At 52.7% G+C, this 14,500-nt stretch overlaps 1 protein-coding gene across 1 annotated transcript; it reads left to right on the forward strand.

Moving 5' to 3' along the window:
- The first annotated feature begins 139 nt into the window (after nucleotides 1-139).
- ENO2 (enolase 2) lies at nucleotides 140-9,533 on the forward strand. Its single transcript, XM_014884122.2, has 12 exons — nucleotides 140-207; nucleotides 3,032-3,123; nucleotides 4,037-4,132; nucleotides 4,416-4,474; nucleotides 5,460-5,529; nucleotides 5,694-5,827; nucleotides 6,514-6,736; nucleotides 7,186-7,383; nucleotides 7,512-7,713; nucleotides 7,923-8,031; nucleotides 8,168-8,226; nucleotides 8,563-9,533. The coding sequence occupies exons 2-12, from the start codon at nucleotides 3,039-3,041 to the stop codon at nucleotides 8,630-8,632; spliced, it is 1,305 nt and encodes a 434-aa protein (XP_014739608.1). The 5' UTR covers nucleotides 140-207; nucleotides 3,032-3,038; the 3' UTR covers nucleotides 8,633-9,533.
- The last annotated feature ends 4,967 nt before the right edge of the window (nucleotides 9,534-14,500 follow it).

Below are 14,500 nucleotides of genomic sequence, written 5' to 3' on the forward strand. Positions count from 1 at the left end.
GCTTTGCTAAATCCTGACTCATCGCAGCTCTGGGTCACATGCTGCTGTCCCGGCCCTATCAGGGGCGTCTCCATCCTGCTGCTGCCGCCACCGTTGGCTTAGAGGACACATCATCTCCCCTTGAGGTCCTGCATCCCTCCTCAGCTTCATCCTCTCTCCTTTCTACCAGCACTTTCTCAATCTCTCGTCCACCCCTGCCCTAGGAAGGTAAGTGTCTCCCCTCACGGCCAGCACATCTCTCACTGCGTGCATGTTTTTGCTGCCCACCTTGTGCCCCCCAAACCCCACACGCACTTTGGGGTCCCTGCGGAGAAGGACCACGATGAGCGGCATTAACAACTCAACTCCCTTCACTTCCTCCCCCTGCTCCTCCCACCTCTCTCTCCTCACCCCCATCCTTCTGACTTTTCTTTCATATTTTAATTTCAGGTACTCCTTCCTTCCCAAGCCCCCCCCGCTTTCCCCTCCCGGCAGTCATAATTTCAGACGTGAACCCAGGGAATTGCAGGAGGGGGAGCAACCAAGGAGGATATGTGGTGCTCCCAAGGGCGCTGTTGGGAGGTGCTGCGGGATGGAGCTTTCCCCGGGGGAGGGGTGGTAGTGGGGAGAAGGCAAGGCTCAGTCTGGGCACCGCTGGGGAAAGGATCCAGCCTCAGAGCGGACCAGCCCCCCCAGTCTCCCGAGGTGTTGACATAAACGCGAGCGCTCAGGGAGAGGGAGGGAGAAGAGGGGATGTTTTCCTGTTTGCACAGCCCCACACCACAGGGGAGGAGAGCAGGGAGAGGAGGTGACAGTCAAGCAATAGCTGCATCAGTCACGGCATTGCAGCAGTGCGGGCTTCCTGGGAGCAGTGCCCAGCCCGGGGGAATCGCAGTAGCACACAGGACTGGTGGGAAAGGTCTTCACGGTGCTGGCCTGGCAGAGACAGGGAATTGCTGCTAGCGCCAGCTCCACAGCAAGGCATTGCAGCAGCACCAGCCTCCCAGCATACGCTGCCCAGCCCCTGTTCACGGGGGCTGCACAGCCTCCTCTCTCTTCCTGAATGTGGTCTGTGGCTTCTCAGCTATGGCTCCATCCCAATCCCTTATCCCAGCTTATCCGCCTCTGACCTCCTTTCAGGACAGTGCAGCTGATACCAGGGATTTCAGGGTGGTTCTGTTCAAAAGAGAGCAAATGCAGGGGACACGGGGTAGCAACACAAGTGGAGAAAAGGGTTTAAAGGACTACAAGGGAGAGAGGATGGTGTGAGTGATGGGGTGGGGCAGGCTAGGCTGGATTTGGGCTTGTCATTTGGCTTCCTCGGATATGGCTCCAAGAGAGGCAGGTGGTTGTGACCACAGGGATGTGACCAGGGACAACGTGACCAGATAAGCAGAGAGGCACAGCATCTGGCACGGGTGTGCTGTCAAAGATGACTTTAAGTGGGGTCCTGTCCCTCTGTACCCCATGGAGGTTGTTGAGGCACGGCCAGGACACTGCTGCAAAGGAAGCTCGCGGCTGGCTGCGCCGGCACGACTCTGGAGGAAGTTCCTGTGGCGTGTGCCAGATGGCGTGAGGAGCACTGCCAAAGCGGCTGATGGGGGATCCCAGCCCAGATGGACATGGTGGAGGGCCCTGTGCAGGCTCTAGAGAGCTCTGGAGTCGCTGACTGAAACTCCCCACACAAGAAGCTCTGGCTGAAACTTCAGAGCAGCAGCACGATTTCCTTACAGCCTTGTGATTTCCACCCACCCGGGGCAGTGGCGTTGAGCACTGACTCCAGCTTCCCCATCCTGCTTCTCAGCTCCCCTCAGTGCTGTGATGTGCTGGTTCAAGCTCATTTTCAGCCTGTGCTGGCTGTACCCCTGCTCACACGCACCATGGGGAGGTCCTGGCTGGGGCTCCATGGCTACTCTGGCCTCTGCCAGCCCTGCTCAGGGTTGAGGGAATCATTTGTGGGAGCCAGGGAAGGAAAACTTGGCAGTGCTGGGACCATGGGGGGGACACATGCCTCATTGCAGCACCCTGGCATTGCACAGCCCCCCAGCCAGGGGAATGAGAAGGTTGGCATGAGGGGAATGAGCTGATTTGGAGCCCCTAGAGAGCAAACTGCAGCAAGAGAAGTTCTTTCAAACAGCCATCATTACCCACCAGCATATTTTCTACTTCAGGTTTAACCCGTGCTCCAAAATGCTAGGCTGCCTCACCCCTTCACCCAACAGAGATCCAGCCCAGTCTCATCTGCTTCCCTGCCTGCTTTCCAGCCCTGCGATGGGCTGGCAGCTGGGCCAGGTCCCCCCTCCCTCTTTGCCACTCTTTGCCATGTCTGAAGCACCATGGCCTTCAGCAAGATGGCTCCTCAGGCTGCTCCTCCATGCTCCTGCCGCCTTGGCACAGCCTGACCGTGCAGCTCACAGGGGACACAGGGAGGGCGAGCAGGCACTTGCCAGGGGGGACATGGCTGGGGTCTGGGACAGGCAGGCTGGGATGGCTCTCCCGCCAGGGCTGGAGAGCGGCTGGGGGTCCCCCCTGGCTGGCTGCCCCCCTGCCCTGCCCATCATGTTCAGCTGGCTCCCCATTCGCTGCACAGGGACACAGCAGCCACTTGCTGCCTGGCCTGGCAGGCGCTGTCCTCGCCTCCCGGCAAGGGGACAGGAGACGCCAGGAGCTGCTGCCCCGTCCTTGACACCAGAGCCAGGGGCACCTCCTCACTGAGCCAGCTGATCCCTCCCTCTCTGCTGCTCGTGGCACCCTCTCCATCCCTGCCATCCTGGCTTGTATCGAGTGCTGTACTGTTGATGATGCAGGGAGGGAGGGCAGAGTCTCCCAGTTTGTCAGCTGCAGCAGAGGGGCAGAGTCAATTCAAATAGATAGCCAGTTCCTGGAAAAATGTTCATAGATTACTGTAGTCTGGGTGAATTTCTAAATTTCCTGGGGCAAATAGTTTTAGCCCAAATTTCTAAGGTCCTTGAATTGCCTTCTCTCTGTCAGTCTAGACATAGAAGGGGTGAGCACCACATCCTGAACATATCCTGTTCTCTCGTCTCCACAGACTCACTATGGCAGTCGAGAGAATCCATGCCCGTGAGATCCTGGACTCCCGTGGGAACCCCACCGTTGAGGTGGACCTCTACACACACAAAGGTATGGGGGTGAGGATAAGAGACAGAAGGCAAGCCCTGCCCACCCCAGCAGAGCTGGTGCTGTGGAGCAGTCTGGCATGTCAAGAGCATGGAGAGTCCTCAGTGGTGAACCCCCAGCAGACAACAAGCCAGGGGAAGAGGCAGAGACCAAAACTCTGCTTATAGCTCTGCTTGTGCCTGTGCTCAGCAACTCTGCACACGTACTGGGCAAATCACGACAAGACAGCTGGCTGTCCTGTATGGGACTTGAGCTACACACCTGCTCGTAGCAGGGACAGAAGGTCTTTTTATCATAAATGTCTGCACCTTCTCATCATCTACCCCTGCTGCAGCTGTGCTTTTAGTCCTGGGGCATGGCAGAAGTTTGGTAGCACATCCATGGACATGTTCCATAGAAGGGGTAAAGCTTTGTTCCTGAGATCTCTGTGCAGCTGACATCTCCATGTCCATGCATGGGTGTCAACTGGAAGAGCTGCATTTGCAGTGGCCCCAGGGGCCACTGAGGGGCTGAGGGGTGAGGAGCAGTGAGAGGTCAGAGCAGACATGCAACCATTGTCTTCCTTCTTCCGTGAGGTAGAAGCCTCCGTCTGAGGGGGAGGAAGCTGAGGGCAGCTGTGAGTCAGGCTGCCTCTGGAATTAGGAGGAGGGCTGAGGAACCAGACATCCACTCATCACACACAGCTCTGGGATCAATATCTCTGGATGCCTGACATCCACCTTCCTCAGCCTGGAAGCCTTAGGTGCATCTATTTCTGCCACTGAGGTGCTCCACCTCTGAGAAGACCAGCCACAAGCAGCCAGCCAGTGGGGCCATCCATTTGCACAAGCAGTTGTTGCATCCTTTCCTATGAAAGCAGGGCAGGATCAGGTGCATGAGGGTTTTTGTCCCACGCTCCTGTTTTGCTGTTTCCCAGGCATGTTTCGAGCAGCCGTCCCCAGCGGAGCATCCACTGGTATCTACGAAGCGTTGGAGCTGAGAGACAATGACAAGTCACGTTTCCTTGGAAAAGGTGGGAAAATGCCTGCTCCACAGCTCATCCTCGGGGCTGCCTGTGCGTTGGGCTCTGCTGGAGGGGACTGCCCACCCACTGGTGTGACACACGTGTCCCACTGCCCTCAGGGAGACCACAGAGGCACAGACCTGGCATAAAGTGAAAGATCAGGCCTCAAACTTCCCTCGCTGTCTCACTCTCTCAGTCTCTCTATTGGTCCTCTCCCTCCCCCTTTCCACTCTTCTCTCTGCCTCACTCTCTCTCTCTCTCTCTTTCTTTCTCTGCCTCTTCCCTTCTTTAGGGGTCCTGCAGGCCGTGGATCATATCAACAGCACTGTCGCCCCAGCTCTCGTGGGCTCTGTAAGGATTTCTCTTTGTTCTCCCTTGTCCAACGCTTACTCTGGTCCGTCTCTGTCCCCTGATCTCTGTCTCTGCCTCTCTTCATCTCACTGGGTTAACAGACATAGCGATGCTCTCTGTGAACCTCGGCACACCCCTCCTGCCCTCCATGCCTATGTGTGTCCACAGCAATCTTTTCTCTGGGAGGAAAGGATTTAACTCTTCCTTGGCCACCGCAGCCTCTGTGCAGCCTAACTAGTCCCCTCGGTGCTCCCTGTAGAGCTCACCCCCTCTTTCAGCTGTGCTCTCCCTCAAGCACTGAATCACATCCACACATCTGTGGCCTCATCCTGGTGTGATGAGCAATGCTTGAATTGTGCAGGGTCTGGCACAGCCTTGCAGAGCAGTGGTGTGACATCTGCAACCTCTTTACACCTGAAGACCTGGAGCCTGCTTTGAGGAGAGCTGACTGAAGCCACATATTACACGCCATGTAGCCCATGGTTGGCTCTGGCCGAGAGCCCAGTTCTCTCCACCGCTGAAAAATACCCAGCGTGGTGGAGGGCTGCCCGTCTTGGGTCTAATCTTGCTCTCCACCTCACTCCTGGGGATGGCTTCATCCAGTCTACATTCGCTTGCTTGAGGTTGAGCATGCTCTGTTGTTCTGCCTAGCTTCTGTGTGACCACAGCACCACAAAGCTCCCTGAAAGTTGCCAAAAGGCTGGGTAACTCCCCGAGGGAGTCCTGTGTCCTCAGCAATGCGTGGCCTTGCCTGGACTGCAGCTGACCCCCTCTCCACCATGAGTACATCTACACTGCACATCAGAGACACCAACATGGCTAAATACCAAGGCATCAGTTTCCAGAGCTTTGTGTGTATATGTTCCCCCACAAGCTGAACAGGTCCTTGTACCCCCAGCTTCTCCATCAATGCCTCCTTTCCCGCACACCGGAGCCAGCAGCTCTTCCGATTGTCCCCTTCTCAGGAGGTGTTTCTTTCTTGCAGGGCCTCTCTGTTGTGGATCAAGAGAAGATAGACAACCTGATGCTTGAGATGGACGGCACAGAGAACAAATGTAATTATCCCTCTTTTTGGCTGGGAAATTATGAGCATAGGAGGCTGCAGGGCTGGAGTAGGGGGCACTGTCCAAGCTGTAGTGAGCCCAAGGTTGGACTGGCAAGGGCACCCACTGGGCAGGATGTTGGCACCTGAAAAGTCAATCTCCTCCTTTGCCCACAGCCAAGTTTGGTGCCAACGCTATCCTGGGAGTTTCACTGGCCGTGTGCAAGGCGGGAGCTGCAGAGAAGGATGTGCCCCTGTACCGGCACATCGCTGACCTGGCCGGCAACTCTGACCTCATCCTTCCTGTGCCAGTAAGACTCCTCTGTCCTTCACATCCACCTTCAGAAGCTCCAAAAGACTGTTGTTTCCAAAAGAAACTCCAGGGGTGTTGGGAGGTAGATAAGGAAGGGATATGGGATTGAAACATCAGCTGAGTGCACTGCACTTGTCAGGGAAGCAAACCGAGGCCTGAGATTCACCAAGTTTCAATTGGAAAAAAGGAGCCTGAGAAGGATACAGTAGAGATTGTGGTGGGGGGTTGACTGAAGATCTCATTCTTAGCGCAAGAACCCTCTGGGGCACAGTTCAAAACAAGGGTGTACGGGTCCTTCACACCAGGGGAAGCTGCCTTGAGAAACTCTTTCTCAAAGGGAGTTGTGGATGCTAAAATTTTCTCAAGGTAAAGAAGAAAAGTCCTGGAAGAGGGACTGACAACACTGTTGATAAACATGTACAGATAAACAGAGCACAGATAAACGCACATAGCTCAGGAGATCTTTGAGAGGGAAACAGGTGGGAAAATCCTCCCCAGCCATGTGCTTTGAGCCATTACTGGAAGGAAGACTCCAGGCTTATGTGCCTTTGGTCTGATGGTTGTAGCTGATGTGCTTACGTTACCCTGTGGGATGTGGCACGAGCGGGCACGGTGACACATCTGAGAGCCACCTCTCAGGGGTGCCAAGACCGGTTCCTTCAGCTCTCTTATGGACTCTTCCAGGCTTTCAACGTGATCAATGGAGGCTCCCATGCAGGCAACAAACTGGCCATGCAGGAGTTCATGATCCTGCCTGTGGGAGCCGAAAGCTTCCGTGATGCCATGCGCATCGGGGCTGAAGTCTACCACAACCTCAAGAGTGTCATCAAGGAGAAGTATGGCAAAGATGCTACCAATGTGGGTGATGAGGGAGGCTTTGCCCCCAACATCCTGGAAAACAGTGAAGGTGAGAGCCCTACAGAGATAGGGTACCCCTGCCTACAATGCTATGGGTTCCTACTCCCAGCTCACAGCATTCCCCAGACTAATTCAAAAGATGATGCCTCAGTATCATTGACCTCCTGTGTTAGGGAATGTTTCTAAGCTCCTTCTCCTTGGGATGGCCTTGATCTGTCACAGCCTTTCTATACAAACCTTTTATGTGTGTGCACACTTACAAGACCTTCCACAAACATGTCTTCGAGCTGTGGAATTGCATTTTAATTCCTCCTTGTCCCTTTGGACACAGCCCCTACAGCTCCTTGGCATGTTTCTGTTGTGTTCTGGGCTCCCTTCCACTTCTCCATCACACCACCAGACTCTCAGTGGCTCTAGAGACCTTCCCAAGGGAGGCTCCCACCAAAAGGCAGAGCTCTCTGCATGGGCTGACTCTCCTGACTGCAATTCTCCTCTCAGCTCTGGAGCTGCTCAAGGAAGCTATTGACAAGGCGGGCTACACAGACAAGATCGTCATCGGAATGGATGTGGCAGCCTCCGAGTTCTACCGTGACGGCAAATATGACCTGGACTTCAAGTCCCCAGATGACCCAAGCCGCTACATTTCTGGAGATGAGCTGGGTGACCTCTACCAAAGCTTTGTACGTGATTACCCAGGTGAGCTGCTGTGCGGAGCTGTAGGGAATCAGTACTGGCGCTGCACACTGGCCAGGCACAAACCCTCTGTGTTTTTGGGGTGGGAAGGGAGGCAGCTTTGACTCATGCCTTTTTGGTTGTCCTTTCAGTGGTGTCCATTGAAGATCCCTTTGACCAAGATGACTGGGAGGCCTGGTCTAAGTTCACTGCCAATGTGGGGATTCAGATAGTGGGAGATGACCTGACAGTGACAAACCCCAAGCGCATCGAGCGAGCTGTTGAAGAGAAAGCCTGCAACTGCCTCCTGCTCAAAGTCAACCAGATTGGATCTGTCACAGAGGCCATCCAAGCGTAAGTCCAGCCCACTGCCCTTGTTGTCCTGTGAGTGGGCTGGTGATGAACCACAGCCAGGTGTCACACTATGCACTGGGTGAACAGACTTGTGTCTCCATCAAAGTGTAGGCTGCTGAGAGTGGGAGCAGAGTGTGCCTAAATCTTACCCTGTGCAGGTGGTAATTGTAGGAGTAGGAGCTACTGACTGCATTTCTCACTCCTTGCAGCTGCAAGTTGGCCCAGGAGAATGGATGGGGTGTGATGGTGAGCCACCGATCCGGGGAGACTGAAGACACCTTCATTGCTGATCTGGTTGTAGGACTGTGCACTGGGCAGGTAGGTGAAACCCAGGCCATGCACAGGCCTGGAGGAAAACAAGGAGTGTCAAAACAGAATCCCCTGCCCTGCCATGAGAAACTGGTACGAGTCGTAACAGTGTCTTACAGTGTTTGCTTTGGGGAATGCTTTACAGATAAAGACAGGTGCTCCCTGCAGGTCTGAACGCCTGGCTAAATACAACCAGCTCATGAGGTAAGGGGGTCCAGGGATGGGAATGCAGAAGAGGGAATGGGGGAGTGACCAATTGGGTGGAAGAAGCTGAAAGCCCAAGAGTAGATGGGGCTCGTGGGTGAAATGTTACAAAGACAAGGCACAGAGATGACAGTATGATCCCAGGGAGGCCTCTGGGGCAGACTCCTTTCCTCCTCCTTGGCGTGAGGGTGCAGCCCTGCAGTCATGGCAGCTGGCAGGAGCTGAGCTCCTCGGGCACATGTCAGCTTCCTGCTGATGAGCTGCCTCTCTGACGCCCTGGTGCCTCCAATGCTCCCTCACTACAAGGGCCTGATGTGTGCTGTTTCTCTCCTGCAGGATTGAGGAAGAGCTTGGCGACGAAGCACGCTTTGCCGGACACAACTTTCGCAACCCAAGTGTTCTTTGAACATTGTCCCCAGGGCACAGCCACCCTGCTGCTCTTTCCCACCTCACAGACTCTGAGCCCCCTTTTCCCTCCCACTGCTCCCTTTTTTGCTCTTTCTCCCCACTCTGTCACCTGGTTTCCTCTCACCTCAAAAGCCCTCGCGTTCAGGTGTCCCTGGCTAGATGTACCCAGGTGAAGGATGAGAGAGCAGCCTACACCCCGTCCCTTGCTGTGGGGTCATAAGCATTCCTGGATCTAGGCGTTGTGTGTCTCTGTTGTTTGTGCAGGGCCATGCCTGGGCCGCTCCGCTCTCATGTGAGAGCACGGGAGCGCCTGCCCGGTGTGCTCCCTCGTGTGCCGAAGCATGTGCGGTGACCATGTGTGCGTCGGCCGGTGTGCTCGGACACTGCTGCACCTGTAGCCGTGTCCAGCCGAGTGTTGCCAGCGGCTCGCTCTCATTGTGCATGCGTGTACGTGTGTGTGTGTGTACGTGTCCTGGCCTACGGCGTCCCTGTGCCCCAGGCGTGTGTCTGCGCTGAGCCCCGGTGGGACCTGCGCGCCCCTCGCCTCCACCCCGGCAGTGTCGTGTTGGGCTGTGCTGTGTTGGGCTGTGCTTGCCGGCAGCTTAGCGTTGAAGTGCACTGCTGTCTCACTCTGGGTGTGCGCGTGTGTGTGTGTGTGCTGTCAGTCTCTGGCTCAGCGCATAGTACTGTGGGGCAATATATTAAAGCACATCCGTTAACAAACCCACACTCTCATTTGCTTCTTGTGACCCTTTTCTCTCTGTTCCCTCCCCTCTTGCACTCCTTCACCCTCCCCTCCACCCATGATGTCTGCTTCACCTTCTGGACAGCCCATGCTCAGCTGAGCAACAGACAAACTACAGATCCCTAAACTCTATTAAAATGTATTTCACACCTGAGTTGCCTGACTCAGCCTGATGTTTATCTCTAGTTGCCAGTGTTTGAGAAGTAGGGATCTTTTGCCACCAGAGCAGAGGATGCTCACACAGAAAGGTAACATAAAAAGGCAGAAGGGACTGGCAAGGGGAAGAAAAGGCCCAGCTACCCACACTTGCTTTCACAGCTTTGTCCCAAGCCAGACTGCTCAGTTGGCCACCATCTGGGAAACACCAAAGGGAAGGCATGTGTGATGACTTGCCCCTGTCATCTTCACCAAACCATGTTGATGAAGATCTGCTGTGCAGGGATTTTAATCATGCCTTCCACTGATGTAGAGACCTCAGGGTGGGCCCCCAGCTGTCTGTCTGCTGGGCTCAGGTGATGGTACACAGAAATGGCAAGTCTTTTAGAGAGAAAATGCTGATTGTCCTCCCCCAAAAGAGCTTTGTAGAGCAGTGACTGGAGGCGTAGGTGGGATAGGTAGTCTCTCTCAGTTCCATCTGATTTCATGGGGGCAACTCAGCAGTACTTGGGGAAAGCCACCTGTGTTCCAGCCAGTGCCTCAGTAGGCTGGGTGCCAGCAAACCCCAGCACTTGCTCAACAAACAGCTTTGTTCTGGACTGACTCAGAGGAAGGTGGGGGGTTGGGGGTGCTACTGTGTGAAATCCAACTGGAGAATAAATGATAAAACCACCTCGCCCACCATTATATTCACATCAGCAGCCCTACTATGTTCTTGGGTACACTCAGCTCCTGCCCCACTTCCCTACAGAAAGTTTCCAGACCCTTGCTGAACTCTTGTAATTTGTTTCTGAGGTTGCTCAGCAAGTCCCAATCCCCTCTTACTGTGTCCTAATGAGGACTTAAAAATCCAAGGACAAAACTTTAAAACACTAGCATTTCACTGCTGATCCTTTAGTAAACAGCACAGATTAAAGACTAAGTCCAAGAAGGGAAGACAAAGACTTTGGCACATGTGCCCAGAACTGAGAAGAGGGTGGGAGGGAGAATGCGAGGGTAGAGACAGGATTGGTTTCCAGGGCATCACCAGTGCACACAACGCTCATCTCAGCGGCAGGGAATGGCTTGTGCCCCGGCTGCAGCCCGGCTCTCGCCCGTGCTCTCTGGGAGCTGTAGTCCGGGTACCGCGGAGGGAAAGCTTTGCTCCATCTTCCCCCGCCCCTCGTCCCCCTCGGCGGCACCCCCAGCTCTGCCCCCCAGTCATGACTCCCGCAAAAGCGGCTGTGTGCGTGACAGCGCTGTTTTCCTGAAGGAATGTGCATTTTGGGTACAGGCAATGGGCTGTCTTTTCCCGTTGTACACTTCACTGCTCCTTTGTTTTAGATAGTGGGATTTTGTGAACAGTATGGCTACTGCTTAGCAATCAGGGCAGTTTTTTTGGAAAAAAATCCCCAACTTTGTTACGTTTTCATATTCCCAAGAGCATCTCCCCTTCCCCTCCCCCCCCCCCCCCTTTTTCTTTTTCTCTGCAAGGAAGGCAATTAAGTGCCCAAGGTAGTTGGCATTGCCCATTTAAATGCAGCCAGGCTGCAACAGCAGGGAAGTGGTGTACATGTCCCTACAGTGTGGGAAGTATTTGTTAGGCAAGAGTTTCTGCTGGCGAGGCATCACCACATCCCTGTGTCAGGGAAGGTGCGTGAAAGCCCTGAGGGGATGGGAACACATCCCTCCATTGCCGTACCTCACCTTGGTGCCTTTTCTACATCAAGAGTTCGTCACTGCTGGCACAGAAGGAATACGTGATGCTGGCATGTTTGCTTGGGTCACTGCAAATACTTGGCATCATCTAGTGCATCCTAAAATGCATATGCTGCTTTCCCTTTGGCTCAGCGGCAGAGATTTGGTTACAATTTCTTTGTGGTAGAAATGTCCAAGCACTCAGCTATTCCCGCACCTGAGGACTCCTGTTGTATAAGCCGATGTCTCCATCAGATTACTGTGCTGTAACGTGAATGCAGAGTATGAGTAACAGCACGGGGATGGGCTGGCCATGTGACGCTATCTGTGAATGGAAACATTTGTTGGATTTGCTTTCTTTTACCTCTCAAATCATACTCTGCTTAAATTACGTTTGCAGAGGGATGTACAGCTGTTAAAGGGAGAAGTTAACATTAGCTGCTGCCTCTTCCCCCCTCCCCCCACCAAAGCCTGCAGATTTTTTTTTCTTTTTATTCTAAATACATGTGTGCACCCATAAATGAGCTGGAAGGGGAGATGTCACTGAATAAGACTTGTTGTAGAGTACAGAGAAAAGCCTTAATGATGAAGAGCTACCGAATTTTTCTAGTATGTTCTTATCTGTCTCAAGAAGAGTGGGATGTTGTCCAACCTTGGGAAACCAATTCATATAGGAGGCTGTCAAGGACACTGTCCTGATGAACATCTGACAAGAAGTCCAAAACTTTGGATGCTGGGTAATTCTTATGAGGTGCTGCACATCTTAATCAAAAGAAGAGTATTTGGCTCTGCTGCTGGAAGACTAAATAAAGACAGCTTGGACGGGTTGGGTTGGCAGGAGGGCTTTACGAAGCTCTCTCTCTAGACAAAGATCAGCATACTAGAGCATTTTGTATCTCAGTGTGGAAGCAGCTGTAACTTGCTTCCTTATTCCTTCCATCAAGGACGCTTCTGTGTGCTATGTGTCAAAAGGGAAGTGCGGCTCCATGTATTTTTAGAGTAAGAGTTTCACAGGAAGATTAAGATGAGATGTTTGGAGGTCTGGACTTCAAACCCCTGCTAACAATAGGGCTAGCTCCAGACCTAGATGAGGCTGCTTGGGGCCTTGGCCAGGCAGTTTCTGACCAACTCAAAGTGAGGAGATTCCCTACTGAAACCTGTGTGTTGAACTACCTTTAGGAAGTAGGTTTTCCCTTTATCTAGTCACAATTTCCCTTCTTACAAATTTCATAGGCATTTCACTGTGTATCTGTCAGAAGAACTTGGCCTCGCTTCTCTGTAGCCCTACACACCAAAGGAAAAAAAAAAGAAAAAAGCCAAAGAGTCTAATTGGTTACCTCCTAACTTTTCTCTGCTCCAGGCTGAAAGAAGCAGCTCTTTCAGCCTCCCCTTGTATGCCATGAGCTCTAGCACCTCACTTATTCCATTCCCTCCCCCACAGGACTATCAGCACCTCTCTTGTGCCTTATTTCTCTAAGAAGGCTAAATCCCAGCCAGGGCCTCTCCTTTTGCAGGCAACTGTTTGTCCCCTTGTAGAACTGGAAAGCAGTGGGATGATGTGGAGAGATCTCGAGGTGGTGTATCCTATCTCCCTAATCCAAGGGAGGACCAGCTACACCCCAGGAAGTTTGATGTCTGTTTGCTGAGCCTCCTAGCTGGCTCACAGACTCTCCAGGTCATATATCCATCCTGAAGAGACTCAGCTATAATGCTCTTGGTTTGCCCAAGGCTTTCAATCTGTTAATTTCAAAGGTGAAATAATTTTATTTCCCATGTTCTGCAGCCAGCCCGCCTTGGTCTTGCTGCAGGAGCACACACAACCACTTGTGGTTCTCTTGTTTATTTCCAAACAGCAGAGTGTGGCTTGACCTAGCAGCAATTTGGCTATGAACATTTATGAGTGGGGAAAAGGAATGGTTGCCCTGGTCCTGCTTCTCTTTTGAATCACCCCTGATGTCTCTTCATAAACTAAGAGCACAGGCCATCTTTGGCTGGCTTCTTGGAATAAACCAAAACCTAGTAAGATTTTCATAAGGTATTGGAGTCTCTGCCTCTTCACTTATTGAAGTAAGAAATGACAGTAAAATCTTGATAATAAATTTAACAGTTTAGTCAAATTTTTGAACTGAAGCGACTGACTTAGTTATGGAAGATGATGACATGAAAACCACTTGGGGCTTGACATTGTGGATATATAGACTTGGTGTCACACACTACTCATCCAGAAGATCCCAGCAATACTAACCACTGTAGCTGCCACAGAGGCTTTTCCTCAAACCACAAACCTTGGGGATCTGGGTATTTTGTTTAGCATCCAGAGAACAAGGATCTTGACAAGATCTTCCTCCTTCATGAATCATCACTTTGGCCTCTAAGGGTCACACACACTGTGAGCTCAGGATGCAAGGCTGTCAACTCCTAAAGGCGACAGTTTGAAGCAGCTGTGACAACTGCAAACACCACCACCTCAGCAGCAATAATAATAATATTCTGTCTTCTTGTCTGGGACTCATCTTGGTGAGGCACTTTGTGAAGCAGATAATGCTTACCCCTGTGCTTGGCACCCACAGGGTGTTCTCTTCCACACAGCACCTCTCCAAAACAATATGTTGAAATGTTTTGGACTGACCACACAAAACCCAGTGGACGTTTCTGCAAACGTTAGCCATGGCTTTTTCAATCCCCCATGCCAGATGTGGGAACCATAGAGTCCTAGGGAACCACAGCACTTCAGGATTACTGCTGGGAGGGCAGAGGCCCCCAGCGAGGGACAGGACAAAGAGGCTGGGGAGAAGGGCGGATGTGAGAATGAATGAAGGCTAGAGACATGGAGCATGCTGATGTTGTGCAACAGGGCGCTGCATGCCAGTGGGGCTGGCTTGGGAATGAGAGGCACCAAGAGCAACTCTGCGTCCAGGATAAATAGTGAGGCCCTGAAATGGCACGGTACCCCTGGGAAGTGGGTGTGGAACACTTGCATTTGGGAGCAATCAGCTTAGAAGGGCGTTGCAGGGACATTGTTATTAATGATTTTTAAAGCATTGGGGTGAATAGCAGTGCTGAAACCCCCACAAGGAGAGGAATACATCTGTATTCAGTGTCGAGTTTGGACGCTGTACAGTAAATAGTGCTTGGAGCCATGTAATGGACAATGAGAATTGATGAATAAAAGCCTGTGGAGAGCACGCCATCCAGCTTGCTCACTGAGAGGTCCTGCTGAGGAAATATTTTGGGATTATGCTCGAAGGCCAACAGAGTGAAACTTGCCCATCTGCACATGAAGGCTCT

The sequence above is a fragment of the Sturnus vulgaris genome, chromosome 2 (assembly GCF_052056855.1).
Source record: "Sturnus vulgaris isolate bStuVul1 chromosome 2, bStuVul1.hap1, whole genome shotgun sequence".
In the NCBI taxonomy this organism is placed as follows: domain Eukaryota; kingdom Metazoa; phylum Chordata; class Aves; order Passeriformes; family Sturnidae; genus Sturnus; species Sturnus vulgaris.